This window comes from Onychomys torridus, chromosome 5, assembly GCF_903995425.1.
Source record: "Onychomys torridus chromosome 5, mOncTor1.1, whole genome shotgun sequence".
In the NCBI taxonomy this organism is placed as follows: Eukaryota; Metazoa; Chordata; class Mammalia; order Rodentia; family Cricetidae; genus Onychomys; species Onychomys torridus.
The window spans coordinates 103,501,522-103,523,631 of NC_050447.1; the positions used below are offsets into that span (position 1 = coordinate 103,501,522).

The 22,110-nt window shown below is 39.0% G+C and overlaps 1 protein-coding gene across 1 annotated transcript in view; it reads right to left on the reverse strand.

Annotated features, from left to right (window-relative positions):
- Positions 1-22,110, reverse strand: part of Cdkal1 (CDK5 regulatory subunit associated protein 1 like 1) — a 554,248-nt gene that overhangs the window by 530,863 nt on the left and 1,275 nt on the right. The window contains 2 exon segments of the mRNA XM_036189139.1: positions 11,273-11,385; positions 15,855-16,027. Of these exon segments, the coding sequence (XP_036045032.1) occupies positions 11,273-11,385; positions 15,855-16,027 (286 nt within the window).

Sequence of the window (22,110 nt, forward strand, 5' to 3'; positions counted from 1 at the left end):
TCCCATTAAATAGAAAGCAATTACTGCTTCCAATTTAATAAGAATGGATTAAACTGGATTTCTGATTCAATACCATTTGTAAAAGTGTCCATGTCAGGAAGAGTGATGGTGTGTGGATCTTATCTCAGACATGTCAAGACTAAGCTGACTGGACTTGACAGCCACCAAGGAGGACACCTCACTGAAAGCTCCAGGGATTCACATGCACATATCGTTTAGTTAACTGGTACAACATACTGTCACTTTTTACTGTCTTAAAGTTGGAAGATAATTATTTCCATTCATTGTATTCAAAGTCAGTTTTACTTGATTACTAACCCATACACAATGCACATTTAAAAAATTCCTATTTTGTGAGTGGCACCCTGTACAATGTCAGTAGTAAGTCAAACACATACTGACACTGACTGTTCTGGCTCATTTATCCTACTCAGGCAGAGGAAGGGACTCACTCCTAATCCCAGCACTTGGGAGTCTAACACAGGAACGTCAGCCTAAGTTTAGGATTAGTCTGGCCTATACAATGTATTGCAAATCAATCTGAACTATACAGGGAGATTCTGCCTCAAAAAAAAAAACAAAAAAAAAAAAAACAACTCTAGAAGGCCTAACCAGGACACTGACAGATACTATCACTGGTTCGGCTATTAGGCTAATAGAAGGTAATACCTGCTTTTACAGTAGGACAGTGTTCGTAGCTGGGTACTGCTGCTCTAACTCACTGAACAATGGTGTCTTTGAAATGTCCAAGCTGAGTAAGATGGAAGAATTCACCAAAGGAAAGGAAAGGAAAATAGGCAAATCACTGTGGGGTGGGATCAGCAGAGGAGTCACTCACTGTTTCAGCAAAGTAGAAATAAGCTGGATGGTAGCAGGGAGACAGAACTGTGGTTTACAGAGAGTAGAGCTCTAAGGTGATCCATCAGGTTAGGGAAGATGCTCCCGAGGCACAACTCCCACCAAGAAAGCCCTTAAGTTGCCACAAATGTAAGACACAGTAGAGTGTAGATAAACCTGTACCAGAATTCTGAGCCCCTCTTAAATCCACCACCCAAGGCATATCGATGGGTTTATAAGGGAACGAGGGAAATGTGAAAGTGTAGAGTTTAGCCCATTCTGCTTTACCGTGTCTTGGGCCTGTTTACCTGTGACACATAAATAGGTCTAAGGCCCTCAATAGATCTGGGCCACTGTTTTTAGTAAGTGTGGCAGTAATGGAGTCCGATGGTAACCCTACCTTAATCTACTCCTATGGATGATGACCACAAGCAGATTCTAGGACAAGCAGCAAGAGCGGCCAAAACCATTTGGAGCTCTCAGCCCATCACTGGTAATCACACATCTCATTTCCTACACATTGCATCTCAGATTAACATGAGCTCACATGACCTCTGAAAAGGTCAATTTGCCAAGTTCTTATATAAATACTGTTAAAAATATTTTAAAAAGCAGAGAAAAATTAAATGTTAGGTAACTTAATGACTTCTAATCATTTTATTAGATGATCATTTGTAGCATGAAATTCATGTTCAGGGGGTCATAACACCCTAAGTGAGTATACGATGCAATACTGCCATCTGCTGTTCAAGAGCTAAAAACACATCTTTAAAAGCAAACCCTCTTAAATCTGAGGGCCAAAAAGAGCTAGTTGGTGTTGAATATGTCCATCAACTGACATTCCCGAAGTTTTTAGTCCTAAAATAAAAGAAGGCAATGCAAGAAATTAAAATTTTAAGTATGTTTTTAAATGAATGGTAACTTCTCATCTACTATTTTCTCAAGAAAGAGAACTACAACTTAAATACAGGCTACAATTTATTCAACATCAAACACTGTAGAAAAATCTCCAGGCATAATCTGAATGGTTAAGCAATCAAATGGGTTTTAGCTTTCTGAAGTTATATGAATATGTGTTGGTTTGTCTTTAAAAAAAAAAAAAAAAAAAAAAAAACCTCTAAAATATTGTAGGTAGAACATGGTGTAGCAGAAGGTGAGAAATTTCTCCTGACACAGCTCAACAGTCACTCCAGTTTATTCATGAAAACAGCAAAACAGCATGTGGCTGGCTATTCTATTCACATGCTACACAAAGCTGAAGTTCAAGGAACATCAAAGGTCAGGACAAAGGTTAACAGGATGAAGAAGAATCTTCAAGTTCATAAATAGAAACAGGAAAATGGGACGGTTACCACAGTTTTAATAGTGGGAAAATAGGGAAAGCAGGTTTTCAATGTTTATCAAGATGATTTCACTAGCTTGGGAATGTCAACCATTACTGGGCATTCATTTTGGACATAAGATGACCTTCTTCCGCAGAATGAAGATGCAGAACCAAGTACTTGGGAATTCACAAGAATGAACTAGGTTTCACTCCTTAAAACAAAGAGAAGATTCTAATCAGTCATTCAAGGTTATTTAAACATAAGGAAAATATTGCTTAGAGTATAAAGGGGGAAAGGTCTACACTCTTTACTTTGTACAGATAACACAATATAGGACAAAGTCAGTGCCACTTAACAAGCTGTTAGTTCAAACACAGGTAGTTTGGATGTTTCATAAGAGGGCAAACAGAGAGAAATTTCTGAGCCAACTGGACAAAAAAATAAACAGAAGAAATTAAATGTTTCTGTGCTCTCTGGAAAATAAAAATATAAACTTGTACAAAGAAGAAACAAAAACTAACAAAGAAATCACAAAAATAGCTGAGGATGTAGCTCTGTGAGAAGTGTCAACCTAGAACTCCAGAGGCCCTAGGTTCAACTCCCTCCCCCTGGGGCTCAGGGAACTCTGTGGTAGAGGAGGCAGAAAGACTGTAAGAGCCAGAGGGGATGGAGGACTCCAGGGAAACAAGGCCTTTAGACACAGCAAGGTGCACATATGAACTCAGAGGCTCGGACAACATGCAAAGGGCCTGCTAAGGTCTAAGCCAGATGGGGTCCCTGCAATGAGAAGGCAAGTAGACACAAGCCCATATCCCTAGTCCAGAAGCTATCTCCAGTTGACAACTGCTCACAAAGGAAAAAATAGTTGGATTCAATGGAGTCTCACGAGGAATACAAAGCACTCTGAAGGCCAGGCCCCATCCCCAGCAGTAGATGGCCAACACAAAACAAACTCAATGGCATCTTTGGAGGTTCACTGTATCATAATGCTTTTTCGGGGTTTTGTTTGTTTGTTTGTTTGTCTGTTTGTTTGTTTGTTTGTTTTTTAACTTTACAAGTCCTTGTATATCTATTGTGATTTCCCATTCTGTGTTTTTATGGGATTTCTATGTATATGAATGTATGTGTCCCTGTGTCTTTATGTTTCTTGAGCTTTTTCCTTGGCTCTTTTTCTTCAGTTTGTTTGTTTTTATTTTATGTTATTTTATATTATTTTTTAGATGTCTGTTTATATACTAATGAGAGAAAAGGTGGGGATTTGGATGCGTGGGGAAGTGATAAGAATTTCGGAGGAGTTGGGGGAGGAAAAACCATAATCAGAATATATAGTATTTTTTTTTTTTTTATCTATTTTCAGGGATGAAAGATGGAGAGATGGCTCAGAGGCTGCTCTTCCAGAAGTCCTAAGTTCCATTCCCAGCAACCACATAGTGGCTCACAATCACCTATACTGAGATCTGGTGCCCTCTTCTGGTATTCAAGTAAACATGCAGGCAGAACATTGCATACATAATAGATAAATCAATCTTCTTTAAAGATCTACTTTCAATGAAAAACGTTACTTTCCATAAAAAACAGTGGGAAATGTATTCTGCTCTTCGACAACACTGCTCCTCTTCCACGACCTGAACCAGCACGTGGACCCTGACTCTACTGCCTTTTCCATCCACCTTCCTGAATCCAAATGCCCTCACTTAAGTCCTGATTAGTCCATATCATGTTTTTTGACTCAGGGTAATGAGTCCAGGGATCCAAGGATCCGATTCCCTCATCCCTTTCACCTATAAAACAAAAAGAGAGTGTGTGCTGACATCTTCAATCCCACTGTTTATTACACACCCTGCAATACCATGGACGAGGGGTCTCCTTTTACATTTAGGTATCTCCAAACTTCCCCGCCCCTTCTCAGTATTGTAAACTGTTTCATTTTTGTTGTCTGGGAAAATAAAGGGCAAGCTACAAAGCCTGGTTAGGACTGCTGTTTGCTCCTCCTTCAAAGTGCTGGGGAGAATGGACAAAAGAGCTCAGTGATCAGGGGCCATGATCATCTTACCACAGTGCTGTTTCCAGCATCAGGGGACACCTCCTAAAATGGCTGATCCACTTCTACTGCCCCCATGCTAGAACAGCATTGAACAAAGTCATTTTGAATAACATTCTCAACTTTCTACCTTAGCAGTGGCAAAACATGGCCAGCAAAACAGAATGCTTCTGAGTAATAGCACCAGTTCATGCAAATAACCTAATATGTGAAAATTTCCAGTCATCAGAAGAGGAAAGTGAATTACTGGCAAGTTACAGAATAGGTTTTTTTAAGATTTGTTTTATTTTATTGTATGTGTATCAGTGCTTTGCTCATATGTATGTCTATGCACATGTGCATGCCTGACGCTGGCAGCAGAGGTAAGAAGAGGACGCTGGATCCCCTGAAACTGTAGTTAGGGATGGTCGTGAACCACACATGTTGGAATGAGGAACTGAACTCGGGTTCTCTGCTGGAACAATAAGTGCTCTTAACCTATGGCCCATCTCTTCAGGCCCCTGAGGAGCACATTTATATTTTATCCATTTTTATTGTATTTTATGTGTAAGGCTGTTTTCCCTGAATATATGTCTGTGTACCATGTATATGCAGTGCTGGTGGAGGCCTGCAAGGGCATCACATTCTCCAGAACTAGAGGTGGAGACAGTTGTGAAACACCATGTGGACGCTGGAAACTGACCTGACGACAAAACTGACTACCAAAGCAGCAGGTGCTCCTAACTGCTAAGCTAGCTCTCTGGCTCCACACAGTTCCTACTCTGATGTATGGACACCTCTGTTTCTCATTCTAACTTCTGAGCCTTAGAATAATAACGTGAAGACCCAACACTATCAATAAAGTGACGGTCACCCCTGGCTTTACAGACACTCTGCTCACAATCAGAGCATAAATCATTTGCACTGTAATTCCAGATAGACTTCTAAGTTTATCAAGGCATCACCTTTGACTACAGAAAATCTCTGCAGAGGACTCTTGAGTAAAATGGTTTTTGTTAAATACACTACTCAACACATAACTGAATACCTCACTATAAGTATTCATCATTAATGCATACAGTCTAATAAACTCAGAAATGTAAAGTCAAGATATTTTAGATATTTTTAAAGCTTAGATTAATAAAAGTCTTTGGTTATAAACTATGTAAGATTAGCATCATAAAAATTAGTATTTTACAAACTGTACTACAAAAACTGTACTATACTATAAAATGTAAAGGGTCCTGGTGATGAGACAGAGGAAAGAGATAGCTGAGAAGTTAGCTGGTGACCTGCACAAAGAAAAGGTAATAGCATTTTCCACTGAGTTTCCTTCGTTGTTGTTGCTCTGCTCTGCTCTGTTTTATTTTTGAGACAGGATCTTACTATGTAGCTCTGGCTGGCCTCAAACACATAGAGATCCACTTGTCTCTGCCTCCTAAGTGCTAGGATGATGAGCACACACCACAACAGGCTTCCACTGAATTTCATCAGGGAATCAAGAATTCAAAAATCAAAATTTTTCTTCTTGTGTTTCTATGGAGTTTCTATGAACTCTATTTATAGTTAATTAAGGAAGTAGAAATTGACCAAGCAGCTCTTAGTTGACAAAGCTAACCATAATAAAAGAAAGACTTCAAACTTTCAACTCTGCAATGAAATATACTGCCAACGTACCAATGGCTCTCTTTTTCTCTCCCTCTCAAAAATGAAAAACTTCTCAAAAGGACCACACATGCAGACTCCTAAGAGGGAAATTTTTTTAAATGTTGGACAACAAAAACTACTCTAACAAAAGCTATTATTAATAGATTTCCACACTGAATGGCTCTTAAAACACCGATTCCAAGGGACCACATAGCATGAGGCAAACACATAAAGCTGTTCAGATATGCCTGAATCTCAATGTGGGCTCTAGTGCAAATGAGCTAGGTGGTTCCTTCTCAACATGTCTTCATGTGTCCATGCGTCTTCCTTCTCCAGTCTCAATCTTATACTAAAGCATACGTTAGTCTCATGCCAGTTAATTCATCTGTTACTTCAAAATCACACGGAAATCTCTTGTATACACTAAGCTTTTCAGCAGTTCATCTCCCCTTCCTAAAAACGTGTGCAAAAATCCTCACACTTAGAACTAGCCTAACTAGAAGGACCATATTTCACACTTCTCATTTCACAGTATATTGCAATAGTTGAAGTCAGATTTTCACACAATCAATCTATTCTCTGTTATTTTTTGTTTCTTGGGAGTTTGTCTCTTTGTTTGTTTGTTTGTTTGTTTGTTTGAGAAAAGGTCTCTCCATGTAGCCCTGACCGTCCTGGAATTCCCTATATAGACCAGAGCGGTCTAGAACTCACAGAGATCCACTGGCCCCTACCTCCTTCCAACATTTAAAGAAATTTTCCTCTTAGGAGTGCTGGGACTGAAGACATGCATCATCACACCCAGCTTACTCTGTGACTTAATATAATATTATATAGGTAAGCTTGTTACGTTTCATTCCGTGTGGAGAGACATCATCACAAGCTAGTAAAGGAAACTGAGGTAAGCATGCAGCTAACATTTGCTGCTGCCACTGTTCTGAAGTCACTTTGTGTAACAGGCATATTTGTCAACCTCAATTCAAACATAAAAATTTCATTTTAAGATTCTTTTAAATAATCCTCTCATCATTATGTGATCCTTGGATATATTTTTATACAAACATTTCCACACATATGTCAAAGATATGTAACTGATCTCAGACACAAAAAGTTAAAGTGACTTCAGGTTGAGTGGACAAAGCCCAAAAGTACTCACTCTACATGCTTGAATCACTCCACTCGTCTGCCTCTCTACACCAAGAACCTGCTTCACATAGAAATGTCCTTAAATCAAACATCAAATGCTACGTTCTGACTAGTCTGCCTCTCTACACCAAGAACCTGCTTCACATAGAAATGTCCTTATATCAAACATCAAGTGCTACGTTCTGACCTGACACGACAAAGTATTTCTAAAACAGAAATTATAAAAATTTAAATACAGCAGAGCCTACTTCTCTGTATTATAAAAAAAAGAAAGAATTTATTAGAAATATAAAATAACCTCTAAGATTTAACCAAGAATATAAAGATGCTCTCTTTTATATCTCCACAAGCTTCCAGAACTCTACCCATGAATACACAGTATGTTCACAGTATGTTCATACTTTGCCAAATGAATAAACTATACACAAAGATACAAAGAAACCATCAAACAATTTAAAAGTCTAGCAATGTTTAAACTTTCTGAATCTATGGACACCCAAGATAGACACTCAGTTCTGACTTCCATAAGTTTGCCCACAAGCACATACTATCTTCATGTGCTTATGAATAAGAATTTCAACCTGGAGATGAACTTTGCCACAAACCAAAATGCACATGCATGCAACATACATATGCAGCAGATGTAACCACCTAGAGAAGCCAGGCCCATATAGGATGAGGTAGTGGTTATGAATTCTTTGATAGAACTGTATTACTAGAGATTCTTAAGAGACCCAAAAAGCGTAATAGTTACTACTGTTCTATGAGCTGAGGCCAGCCTGGTCTACACAGAGGAAGGAGACAGTGAGACCCTGTGTTAAAATCACTGCTACTCTTAAAGAGTTCTTCTAGAACTATTCCCAGAACCAAATAAGACAAACAAAAATACAACCATCTAAAATTCCAGTACTCCCTCAGGAAGCTGAGAGTTTAAGGCCAGTCTGGGCTATAGAGTCAAGAAAGAAAAGGGAAAAAAAAAAGATAAAACTGTCTATTATTAACTAAAACATGCATATTCATATTCTCTCTCTCTCTCTCTCTCTCTCTCTCTCTCTCTCTCTCTCTCATTTTCTTTTTTGTTTTTGTTTTTTGTTTTTTGTTTTTCAAGACAGGGTTTCTCTGTCTAACAGCCCTAGCTGTCTTGGAACTCACTCTGTAAACCAGGCTGTCCTTGAACTGACAGAGATTCACCTGCCTCTGCCTCTTAAGTGCTGGTATTAAAGGCATATGCACCACCACCCATCAAATCATTCTCTTATGATGTTACTTAATGTGAAAATGGGGGGAGGGGGGCTAGAGAGATGGCTCAGTGGTTAAGAGAACTGACTGCTCTTCCAGAGGCCTGAGTTCAATTCCCAGCACCCACATGGTGGCTCACAACCATCTATAATGAGATCTGGTGCCCTCTTCTGGCAAGCAGAGCACTCACACATAAAATATAAACAAATAAATAAAAATTAATGTGTAAATTGTACTGCTATACATAAAATAAATATAGTTTGATAAAAAAATAAAATAAAATTGGCTACAAATGGTATTGGAGATATAACTTAGCAGTTAAGAGCATGAATGATTTTCCAAAGGACTCAAATGTAAGTCCTGGCATCCACTTGATGGCTCACATCTGTCTGTAACTCCAGTCCCAAAGAAAGGATCTGATGTCCTCTTTTGGACTCTGAGGGTATTGCACACATATAGTGTACAGACATATATACAGGCAAAGCACATATAAAATGAAATTTCATTAACTTTAAAATAAAAAAATGCTAGAAATAACAAAAAAAAGTAAAGATTTCCTTCCTCAGTATCTCACAGAAGCTAGACCTATTTATATTTCTCAGACCTGTTATATACCTAGATGAGTAAAGTAAGTGATTTACAGTCTATAGCATTCAAGTCATACTGAAGTGAAGATAATAAATGGTATATGAAGTATAAATGTATGTAATTAATATAAGTAAATAAAAGTAATAAAAGTAATATACTACATTAGTAAGAAAAAATTTCAATTTTTAATTCTCCCTTTTAAAATATTTCCAAATAAGAAATCAAAATGCGGGTTAAGTGGGTACAGGAGACTACCTGAGCTCTAGCTCCAGTTTCCACACGCAGAGAGAGAGCTGAGTCCCACAAATTTTCCTCTGGCCTCTACATGAATGTCCTGGCAGGAATACACACAAAATAAATAGACATAATTTTTTTTAAAGAAATTCTAATTAAATCTGCATAATAAAGAGTAAATTGTTTGGTTTAGTCTTGTTTTGTAACAAAGTCTTACCAACTAGCTCAGGTGGCCTGAAACTCATGATATAGGCCAGGCTGACCTTGAACTCATAGGTGATCCTCCATCCTCTGCCTCCCAAGTGCTGAGATTGCAGATGTGTGCCACAAGACTACCACACTTAGAAAGTTTAGATTCTTATTTAAAATATAGGACTGTTATGTTATCTAGGGACTACTTCATTAGGCCATATTCAAACTGCTAATGGATTAAACTGTAAACTAAAACAGAGTGGATATTTACTATCATCTTAGAGGTTGGTGCTAATGTTTTTAATGTTTTATAAATTTCCTGAAAGGCTACCTTCTTATTAAACTACACCATCAGAACACATTAAAGCAAGCTCGAGATAAATTATACTAAGACTTAATATTGAATATAAAGTAGTAATTCTGAAAGTATATTTTAAGCATTTTTAACTTAATGAACAAAAAGGATTAAGAATAGCTACATCTGATATGGTAATTTGAATGAGAATGACCCCCTCAAAGGCTCATATAGCGGAATATTTGGTTCCAAGTTGGTGACCAAAATGTTTGGGAAGGATTAGGAGAAGTGACCACATTAGAGAAGCCTGTCTCTGGGGACAGCCTTGAGATTTCAAAAGCCTCCCACCATCCCCCATATGCTCTCTCAACCTCCAGCTTTTGAGATGTGAGCTCCCAGCTGTTGCTACTGCCATGTCTTTGCTCCATCAATGGACTTTAGCCCTCAAGAACCATCTCAGTTAAACACTCTATTTTATAAGTTGCCTTGATCATGATTACACCTAAATCCAGTCTTGGCTGGTAAGCAGTTGGTTGTGAAGGACTCAAGATGAGAATGTACCTGACCCATAAAGATATTCCACCACAGAGAAAACTGCTAAAGGTGTATAAATTCCAGACATGTTCCAAGTCCAGCTGCAACAGCTCAAAGCCCCATATTTCTCACTAGGCTCTGGAACCCCTTTACAAGAAGCATGTAAACAAGGCCATGCTCCAGCTGGAGACTTTGAAGTTTTCCAACCCCACCAAGGATACAGTTATGGTTCCCACTTGTACAAGCTTGGGCCAGCAGCAGGAGAATGGCATCCTCAAGCTTCAGCAAGCCATGAAAGCAATGGAACTAGACCCAGGAATGGAGTTAGACCAGTTTTCACTGGCTATTAGAACATAAGAGATTAGGCTGTGACCAGAAGTGGAAGGGTTCCAGCCACCTTACCTGCTACTTGCTACCTCCTGGTGGCCTTCATGGACTCTAATCCACTGCAATCATAAGCCCAAATAAACTCTCCTGTAACTTGTGTTGGTCAAGGTGTTTTATCACAACAGAAAAGTAACTAAGACATTTGACAAACAACCAGTTTTCTTCAGAAATATGAAAGTACTGAGGATCTGTCACAAATTTTCAAACACTACCAAAACATAACAATTAGATGTAAAATGGGACCCTGGAACAGACCCAGGAACAGAAACAAAAAGTTATAGGGAAAAGATGTACAATTCAAGCCAGATACAAAGTTTAGACAGCAGTATCACAAAGGTGCTAATATTCTGACTTATTTATAAAAGTACAGTCATGTAACATGTTGATTTCAGAGGCTGGGAAAGGACTTACATGAAATTTCTATAGCTTTCCATTTCAAAATAAAAAAGGCTTTAATGTTACTTTAAAAGGTAATATGGTTCAGTGGGTAAAGGCACCTGTCATCAAGCCTGATGTAAGTTTGACCCATGGGTTCCCACACAGGAAAAGAGAGGAATCCTCTCCTGCAACTGTCCTCTGACTCCCAGATGTGTACCACTGCACATGTGTACCCACACATATACACACACAAAATAAAAGGTCATATAAATAAACAAACAAAAATGAAAGGTAAAAAATATGATAACCAGCTATCTAATAAAATATTAGAGTCCTACCTTCAAATTATTAAGTTACACTAAAATACCAGTAAAATGCTGGGGCTAGACTACCTGTCTCCAAAATCTGCAACTCTGAAATTTAATCAATAAAATACATTATGGGTCTCATTACCTGTAATTTTATAACCATAGGCAGCCAGCTGTCCAGCCATGTATTCTCCGTCTGAATTATTATGTGAGCAGCCCCATGTTCGTATCCAAATTTTCTGTATGCCTGGAATAGTGCTGTTAAGTAATCAATTAAAACAAAATGAGTATCTTTAAGTGATTTTTTTTTTTAAATAAAAGCCACTAGATGACTTCAGGGCACATTACACAAAGAACAAACTAGAATCAATTCACAAGCTAGCTACAAAATGCATCAATTTAATTTAAAATTTGCTATTACAACCAAACTCTAATATCAAGGGACAGTGAGCTGGCTTAGTGAATAAAGGTGTGTGCTGCACAAGCCTGGCAGCTTGAGCTTGATCCCTGGAAACCATGTACAGGTGGAAGGAGAGAACTGACTCCACAGAGTCGTCCTCTGCCCTCACACATTCACATGGCACTCTTGGTCACATGGTGTGCTGACTAGTCTTATGCCAACCTGACCCAAGCTAGAGTTATCTGAAAGGAGGGAACCTCAACTGAGAAAATGCCTCCATAAGATCCAGCTGTAAGGCATTTTCTTAATTAGTGACTGATGGGGGAGGGGCCCAAACCATGGTGGGTGGTGCCATCCATAGACTGGTGGTCCTGGGTTCTATAAGAAAGCAGCCTGAGCGAGCCAGTAGCAACACCTGTCCATGGCCTCTGCATCAGCTCCTGCCTCCAGGTTCCTGTCCTATTTGATCCTGTCCTGACTTCCTTCAGTGATGAACAGCAAAGTGGAAGTGTAAGCTTAATAAACCCTTTCCTCCCCAAGTTGCTTTTTGTCATGGTGCTTTGTCACAGCAATAGAATCCCTGACTAAGACACACTTATACACATTATGCACAAAGACACAATAGTAATAAATAAAATGTTATAAAATCTAGATAAAATAACCACAGGATCACAAGAAGAATCTCTGTATTTTTAAAATGTCATTTTGCCCTCTCTTGGCAGCAAATTCCAATACTGGGAATGGGTTATCTCTAATTGAGTTGTTGGCCCAAGGGGTGCTGTGGGAAACTCCAAACAACCCAGGCTATTAGTTGGCAAACTTACAGTACTATAGATTGTTCTCCACAAGCTTATAGTAAGACTCTATTGCTGAAGACAATCCTACACAACACACTGACCGTGGAGAAGTAGATCTGGGGCATACCTAGAGCCTTCACCCCTACTGACTAATGTTGACAGTACTGGAAGGTGCTTGCATACTACTAAAGGAGAAAGGTAAACACTAACACAGCTACAAAATTCAGTCTACAATGGTGACCTGCATACAAGATGGACTAGTGCAATAGTGGCACAAGGTTTGTGGGGAAAAAACAACTAATATCTGGTTGGATCTATGGCCCACTCCATTAGATGGAACCTATCCCCAACACTGCTCAGGTGGCCAAAACCCTGAGAATAGATAGGCTAGGGACCTAGGGTAAAACCAAATACTACTGTTCTACTAACAGAATGTAGCAATAAAATTACTACTAATGACATTCTGTTGTACTCATAGATCAGTGTCTTTTTGTTTTATCTTACTACATTTTACTTTATTATTATCACCCCTGAGAAGCCTGTTTGTTTTCTAATGAGAGACAGAAAGGGGGTGGATCCAGACGGGAAGAGAGGAGGGGAGGAACCAGAAGGAGTAAAGGGAGGGAAAAAAAATCAATTTTCAATAAAAGGGGGAAAAACAAAATGGTAAATAAAAAACATTTTTTAATTAAAAGAAATAAATAATATCCTTTTGGACCCACAAGAAGATTCAGCAAGTAAAGGTACCTGCCACCAAGCCTAATGATCTGAGTTCAATCCCAAGATACTCGTTAGAGAAAGAGGACTCCAAGTTGACCCCTGACCCTCACTCACATGCACTCACACATGATAAATAAAATATAATTTTAAAAAATTCTAAATATAAATAAAAATTGTCCTTTCATGCCAGGTGGCACATACCTGTAATCCCAGCACTCAGGAAAGAAAAGCAGGAGGGTGATAAGTTCACGGTCATCACTGAACCAAGCTACAAGAGAGCTTGCCTCAAAAAATGTTTTCCCAAGCTGGGCAGTGGTGGCGCACGCCTTTAATCTCAGCACTCAGAAGGCAGAGGCAGGTGGATCTTTGTGAGTTCAAGGCCAGCCTGGGCTACAGAGTGAGTTCCAGGACAGGCTCCAAAGCTACAAAGAGAAACCCTGTCTCAAAAAAAAAGAAGAAGCAGAAGAAGCAGAAGAAGCAGAAGAAGCAGAAGAAGCAGAAGAAGCAGAAGAAAAGTTTTTCTCTGGATTGTAGTTTTAACTCCTACTAACCATACCTACTGATGCAACTTTTAGAAAGCTACACACAAATGATTGTCTAGAAACTAGCAGAGGCAGCAATACCACCCAGAGAAGAGGTAAGGGCTGCAGAGACTTGTGAAGCCAGTAAAGTACCACCCTGCAAGGATGAGGACCTGAGTTTGGCCTCCCAGCACCCAGATTAAAGTCAGGCAGAGCAGCAGGCATCCAGAACCAGTGCTTGTGGGGAGAGAAGACAGAAGAATCTCTAGAGCACACTGGCCAGCCAGCCTAGCCAAATCTACAGCTCTAACTTCAGTGAGAGTCACTGTCTTAAGAAATAAGGTGGAGAGCAAACAAGGAAGACATCTGATATGACCTGTAGCTTGTGCATGTACACACACACACTACACATGAGCACACACACTACACATGAACATGAGCGCGCATACACACACACACACACACACACACACACACACACACACACACACACACACGCACCTGCACGTTCTCATGAACATATATAGACATATACAGTTCAAAAAAATACATAAATAAAAACAAAGTCTGGTGACCTTCACAGACTCTTAAACACTAGTTGCCATCTTTATCCATTTAAAACTTACAGATTAAAAATGATCAAAATTGAAAACTCCATGATTAAAGTTACCTTTCACAGGTTTCTGAACAGTTTATTTAGGAAGGAAACAAAGACTCCCTTAGACTGCCCTAACCACTTACAAGGAAACAAGTAACAGTAAAGACATGCTTGGGGTCAATGTGACTGACGTCACTGAAACACAAGCACATTCTAAATGCACAGGCTTGAAAAGCTCAGAATCTAAACCAAGTGACCATTAAACCTTCCCACACTTTACTAAACAATACAAGCTAATTCGAACTGTACAACTATGTGACTGTTTTCCAACACAATAGTGTAAAAAGGATAATGTTTTTTGCCCAGTACCTTTGACCAATTCCTGAGTATTCACTAATATGCTAAGAATAATCATATGTCCAAAATACCACTGTAGCATAAGAATCAAAAGTTTCAATGAAAGTTTTAATTTGCAGTTAAAACACTTACACTGACTATAGTCAAATCAAAATGACTCCTAGTGGCCTATCTATGGTGACATTGTGTTCCCCAAAATATTGTGCACCCTAATAAACTTATCTGGGGTCAGAGAACAGAACAGCCACTAAATACAGAGGCCAGAAAATGGTGGCACACACACCTTTAATCCTAGCATTCCAGAGGCAGAGATCCGCCTGGATCTCTGTGAGTTCAAGGCCACACTGGAAACAGCCAGGAGTGGTAACAAGAGCCTTTAATCCCAGGAAGTGATGGCAGGAAGCAGAAAGGTATAAAAGGTGTGAAAAACAGGAACTAGGCTGGTTAAGCTTTTAGGCTTTGAGCAGCACAGTTCAGCTGAGAGCCATTTGGATGAGGACTCAGAAGCTTCCAGTGTGAGGAAACAGGATCAGCTGAGGAACTGGCAAGGTGAGGAAGCTGTGGCTTGTTCTACTTCTCTGATCTTCCAGCATTCACCCCAATACCTGGCTCCAGGTTTGTTTTTATTAATAAAACCTTTTAAGATTTGTGCTACACCTATCCCTTCCTTCAAAGAACATACAATCTAGAGGTTTGTTTTATTTTTAATTAATTCTTGGAAAATTCCCTACAATGAATTTAGATCATGTTTATCGCCCTAACTCCTCCTAAATCCACTCTCCATCCCCTTGGTATTTCTTTTTTTTAAAGAATTATTTAAATATTTATTACGTATCCCTGCAGGCCAGAAGAGGGCTCCAGATCTCATTACAAGTGGTTGTGTGCCACCATGTGGTTGCTGGGAATCGAACTCAGGACCTCTGGAAGAGCAGTCGATGCTCTTAACCACTGAGCCATCTGTCCAGCCCGGTATTTCTTCCTTTTTAATCTATTACTTACCAAATCTGAAACCATTCAATTTTTAAAAATTATGTTTTCTGCTGGGTGGTTGTGGCACATGCCTTTAATCTCAGCACTCGGAAGGCAGAGGCAGGTGGATCTCTGTGAGTTCAAAGACAGCCTGGACTACAGAGTGAGATCCAGAAAAGGTGCCAAAGCTACAAAGAGAAACCCTGTCTCAAAAAAAAAAACAAAAAACAAAAAACAAAAAAAAAATCATGTTTTCTATTATAAATATCAAGATCCTAAAACTGGAGCTACACCACATATGATGTAGGCCAGCTGTGCCAGACTCTCCCCTAGTTGGATATGGATATAATTCTGAGAATACTTACCTGTCACTTGGTGGCCTGGGCTCCTCTTGCAAGTATTTTGGGGTATTCCGTCTTCGTACTTTAGGAAATACATGCTTTCTTGAGAAATGTCTGTCTTGTGGCTTTGAATCTTCCTGTGACATGATGTCTTCTATGTCATCCAGCAATGCATCACAGGATGCAGAAGGCATCTTCTGTAGCACATAAAAATGTGACAAATAGTTCAAGTTTATGAAAATCTGCTTAGCATTGTACTAGTAAACAATTCTGACCAACCTTGAATCTAACCAACTCTTTAAAGTCTAAGTTCACAGAAAACGCAGAAAGAGAACCCCAAAGAAACAATGATGCAAGTCCTGCAGATAGTGGAACAGCCCATGACTGACGTGTAACTGCCATAACTAATACCATTGAAGAAAAAGGAGGGCAGGACCTTCTCAAGAGAAAGGAAGCTGAAAGCCAAACAATGCCCCTCAGTCACTGCTGCTGAGGCCAATGACTACCAAGGCCTCCAGTGCTCTGAGGAAACCTCAAGTGTGGCCTCCTGAAGGAATCATCTGCCTGACTTTAAGACTTATTGCTGGGCTGGTGAGATGATACAGCAGATAAGAGAATTTGTTGCTTTGAAGAGGTCCCAGGTTCCATTCCCAGCACCCACATAGAGGCTCACAACAATCATAACTCCAGTTCAGGGGATCTGACACCTTGTTCCGACTTCCTTCAGCACCAGGCACACTTTTGGTGAACATACAAACAGACAAAACACTCATACACACAAAATTTTTATTTTTATTTTTAGAATGTTATATATAAATTTGTATGTCTCACTAGGAAGCTATGCCAGTCAAAACCAGTATTGACAAATGACTAAAAAATATTACTCTAATATCAAAACCAAATAAAGATACACACACAAAAGAAAACTACCAGCCAATATCCCTGACAAATATAGATGTTAAAATCATTAATAAAATACTTGCAAAACAAACACAGGTATATATCAAAAAAAAATCAAGTTAGTTTTACCTGATGATTTAGAGAAATGTAATAAATCATATAAATGAACTTAAAAATAAAAAAACCACATGATTGCCAGGCAGTGGTGGTGCACACCTTTAATCCCAGCACTTGGGAGGTCTACAGAGCGAAAACAATAAATAAATAAATAAACAAACAAACAAACAAACAAATAAGAAAAATAAAAACAACATGATCATCTCAACATAGCCACAAAAAAGCCTTTGACAAAATCTAACATGACTTCATGATAAAAAGTCCTAGAGAAAGATAGTTTGGCAGATAAGGAAACACGTTGCTCTTGCAGAAGGACCTGGGTTCCATTCCCAGCATCCACATGGTGGCTCACAACCATCTATAACTCCAATTCCAAGACGATGCCTTCTTCTGAACTTCAAGGGCACCAGTCATACATGTGGTACACAAACATACATTCAGGCAAAACATTCATACATATAAAATAAAACAAATCTTTTTAATTTTTTCTTGAACGTATAAAGAGAATAGGGTTAGAGGAAACATATCTCAATATAATCAAGGCCATCACAAACCCACAGCCACCATTATTCTAAATGGAAAGAACTCAAAACAACCTCATTAAAATCAAGAGAGGGTTGTCCACTATCTCCCTTCCTTTTCAATATAGAGCTTGAAGTACTAGCTAGGGTGATAAGACAAGAGAAGGAAATTAAAGGGATGCAAAGAGAAAAAGAATCAGTCAACACACCCCTATTTGTAATGATATATTATATATAAAAGATCCCAAAAATTCCACCAGAAAACTTTTAGAAATGACATACTTTCAGCAAAGTTGCAGGATACAAAATCAACTTATAAAATCAGTAGTCTTTCTTTTTTTTTTTTTTTTTTTTGGTTTTTTGAGACAGGGTTTCTCTGCGTAGTTTTGGTGCCTATCCTGGAGATATTGCTCTGTAGACTAGGCTGGCCTCAAACTCACAGAGATCTGCCTGGCTCTGCCTTCTGAGTGCCATGCTGGGATTAAAGGTGTGCGCCACTGCCGCCCAGCCTAAAAATCAGTAGTCTTTCTACATATCAATAACATATTTGCTCAGAAAAAAAAAAAAAATCACAGAAATGTTCCCATTCACAATAGCCTCTAAAAAGAAATAAAATATCTAACCAAGGAACTGAAAGACCACTACAACGAAAACTTAAACCTCTGAAGAAAAAAATTCAGGAAGACATAACCAAATACAAAGGCTTCCCAATGTTCATGAGATTGGTAGAATTAGTGTATGTACTGCCAAAGTGAGCACAGATTGGCAGAATTAATACTATAAAAATAGTCATCTTACCAAAAGCAATTGACAGATTCACTTCAATCCCAATCAAAATACCCAAGACAGTGTCACAAAATTAGAAAAAAATAAATCCTAAAATTCACACAGAACAACAAAAGACCATGAATATCCAAAGCAATCCTGAGAAGGAAGGAAGAGAGGGAGGGGAGAAGAAGGAAAAAAGGGAGGGAGGGAGGGAGGGAAGGACAGACAGACACACAGACAGAGGGAGGGACTACCAATCCAGATTTTAAGATATATTATAGATACTAGCACAAACGCAGATACATAGATCAATGGAATGAAACAGAAGACCCAAGCATAGTGCATATACCTACAGTCATCTAATATTTGACAAAGATGCCAAAAATACACTCTTAAGACAGCGTCTCTAACAAATGGTGCTTGGAAAACTGGATGACCACATGTAGAAGAATGAAATTAGAGCCTTATTATTCCGCAAAGAAATCAACTCCAAATGGATCAAAGACCTCGGTGCAAAATCTGAAACTGCTAGAAGAAAACATAAGCATTATATATAATATATAAATGTACGAAAGGACTTTTGGAATAGGAGTCCACTCAGTAATTAAGACCAATAATTGACAAATGGACCTCATAAAACTAAAAACTATGGTGATATTTTATTTGTGCTGAAATGTGATTTTATTTGTATGTTAATAAATAAAGTTGCCTAGGGGTCAGAACCAACAGCAAGCCATTTAACCAAGTCTGGCAGTGGTAACACACTCCCTTAATCTGATCACATGGCAGACAAAGTCTGTGTGTTCAAGGACATAGCCAGCTTGGTGAAACGTGCCTTTAACCCAAGTACCAACCATAGAGACCTGGAGGTCTGTATAGACAAGGCAGTGACAAGGAAGTCATGTGGTTGGGTTCAGAACCAATGAGAAGGCAGAATAGAAAGTCAATAAAAAATACAGACACACAGGAAGTAGCTCTCTTTCTCAGGGGAAGGACGGCAGCGGCTGGTAAGCTAAAGGCAATTCGCTAGTGCTCTGACCTCTTGGGCTTTTAACTCTTTATTTGGCTCTGTTTTGTTATTTAATAAAACTGTTTAGAATTACATCTACAAAAAACCTTTTGTAGAGCAAATGAAACAATCAGCAAGTGAAGAGAAAACCCATAGAGTGAGAAAGAATCTTTGCTACCTAAACATCTGGTCAAGGGTCAATGTCCAGACCATACCAAAAAAAAAAAAAAAAAAGAAAAGAAAATGAATCAAGAAAACAACCAAATTAAGGATGGAATACAGATCTAAACACAGTTCTCAAAAGATGAAATAAAAAATGGCTAAGATATATTTCAAAAGTGTTCAACAACCCCAAAAATCTGGGAAATGCAAATTGAAACTACTCTAAAATTTCATCTCACCCAAGTCAGAACCGCTAAGATCAAGAAAACAAGTGACAACAAACGCTGATGAGGGCATGGGGGAAGATGATGCTGATGAGGGCATGGGGGAAGATGCTGATGAGGGCATGGGGGAAGATGCTGATGAGGGCATGGGGGATGCTCACTCACTTTCGGAGGAATTGCAAACACAGTCATTATGGAAATCAGTGTGAAGAATTCTCAAAACACTAACAACAGTTCTACCACATAACACAGCTATACCACTCCTTGGAAACTGCTCAAAGAACTCGACATCCTATTTTACAGATACTTGCTCAGCCATGTTCATTGACTCTAGGCTTGGTTTGGGGGGTTTTGTTTTGTTGTTGTTTGGTTGTTTTGCTGGGTGGTTGATTAGTTGGTTTGGCTTTTGTTTTGTTTTGCTTTTTGTTTCTCAAGACAGGTAGTTTGGTACCTGTCCTGGATCTCGCTCTGAGGACCAGACTGGCCTCGAACTCACAGAGATCAACCTGGCTCTGCCTCCTGAGTGGATTAAAGGTGTGCGCCCAGCTGGTTTGGCTTTTTTGAAACAGGGTCTCACTATGTAGACCAGACTAGCCCCAAACTCACAGAGATCTGCCTCTGCCTCCCAGGTGCTGAGATTAAATGTGTGCACCACTACACCCAGTTTGATTCTCTAGTTGCAATACCTAGGAAATAGAAACAACTTAAATGTCCTTCAACTGATGACTAGACAATGAAAATATGGCACATATCCACTAGATAATAACATTCAGCAGTTAAAAAAAAAAGAAACCATGAAATTTTTAGATAAATGAATAGAACTAGAAAATATTGAGTGAGAAACCCAGACCTAAGGAACTGAAGTATCTCTACAGTGAAAACAATATTTCATGTTCTCTCATCTGTGGCTCCTAGATCCAAATCCTCAGTTGTTTGAGTATACAAGTTGAACTAATCATAGAAACCAGGTTCAACTCCCAGTACCCACATGGAGGCTTACAACCATCTGTAACTCTAATTCCTCTGGCCTCCAGAGTCACCAGGCATGTGAGTGGTACAGAGACATAGATGCAGGCAAAACACATATACACATAAAATAAAAATTAAATTAAAAAAAACACATATACAGTATACTTGAAAAATTCATAGGGAAACCTTTAATGTACACTTAAAATGTAAATATATATGTATACATACATATATTGTTTAAATGAAGTTATGCCACTCAGGATGACATTGCTCCATCCAAGAGCTAATAGACTAACAAAAGCCCCAGTGCCAGGTCTGGGCAACCTTCCTTTCAGTTCTTCACCAAGGAAGCTGAAGAGACTCTCAAAATAAAACAGGCTGTTGTCATTGCTCTTGGCTGCCTCCCAGAGCTCCAATGTAAGACTCTACTGCTGAAGACACTACACACTTCAGACCTACGACTTGGAAGAATTAAGTGGGAACTGACGTGAAAATCTCCCCCCTGAGAATTAGCGCTCATAGTATTGGAAAAAGCTATGCAAGCTTTTTACCCAGCTGTAAAACCTATCAACCACAATGACCAGCATGGCAAGACATCCCCAAGGATACAACAGTGATACTTCTACCCCAGGGGTTACCAATAGCTGCTTAGATGGACTTAAGGCCCACTGAAAGCAACGTTAGGGATCCCTGTGGTGACAAAACTGGTCTACACCATCCCTAAGTCAATGTCAAGACCCTGGCTATGGGAATGTACCATTCTACAGTGTCACCAGATACTGCCGTTAAGGGGTTTGGAGACAGTTTACAACATCAGCATAATCTTTACAACTGTATTTAAATCTCTACCTGTTAAAAGAGTATTTGTAAAGGAAAAGAAATACTATGGGAACAGGAGAAAATGCACTGAGGCACAGAAAGTGCTAATTCTACCTATATCAAGCAAATCTCTTACAGCGCCATCTCATCAACATTCCCAACTCTGCAAAGCAAGAAGCAATGTTATCCTGACTTTAAAGATAAGCAAACACAGCTGTATAGATGGCTCAGTGGTCAAGAGCACTTCCGGCTCTTCCAGAGGACCCCGGTTCAGTTCCAGAACCAAAACGGCAGCTAACAACTGTCTGTAACTACAGTTCAAAGAATTCTGACATCCTCTTCTGGTATCTACAGGCATTGCACACACATGGTACACAGAATACATGCAGGAAAACACCCATACACATAAAATAAAAATAAATAAAATCTTTTTTTAATAAATAGAGATAAACAAAAACAGAGAAGCTAACTTTACTGAAGAAGCCAAAAAAGGCCTTCACATAGGAGGAGTCTGGGCCATACTGCTGTGCCATCTACTACTTATTAACGGTATACTGAGCGAGCACTTTCCTCATTCACATCATTTGAACCAGTGTTATATTCAGCTGGCTTTAAGTCTTTCTGATGAACTTCCTTTTTCTTCATATATTGGATTCCCATCTTTCTGCTCACATCATGCAATTAACAGAGTAGCTTCCTACCAGGCCTATTTTTTGTGCCTGGAACTTGTAGTGTATACTTTAAGACTTTAACAGATTATATATCATCATTTAAACCTCTATTTAAATCTC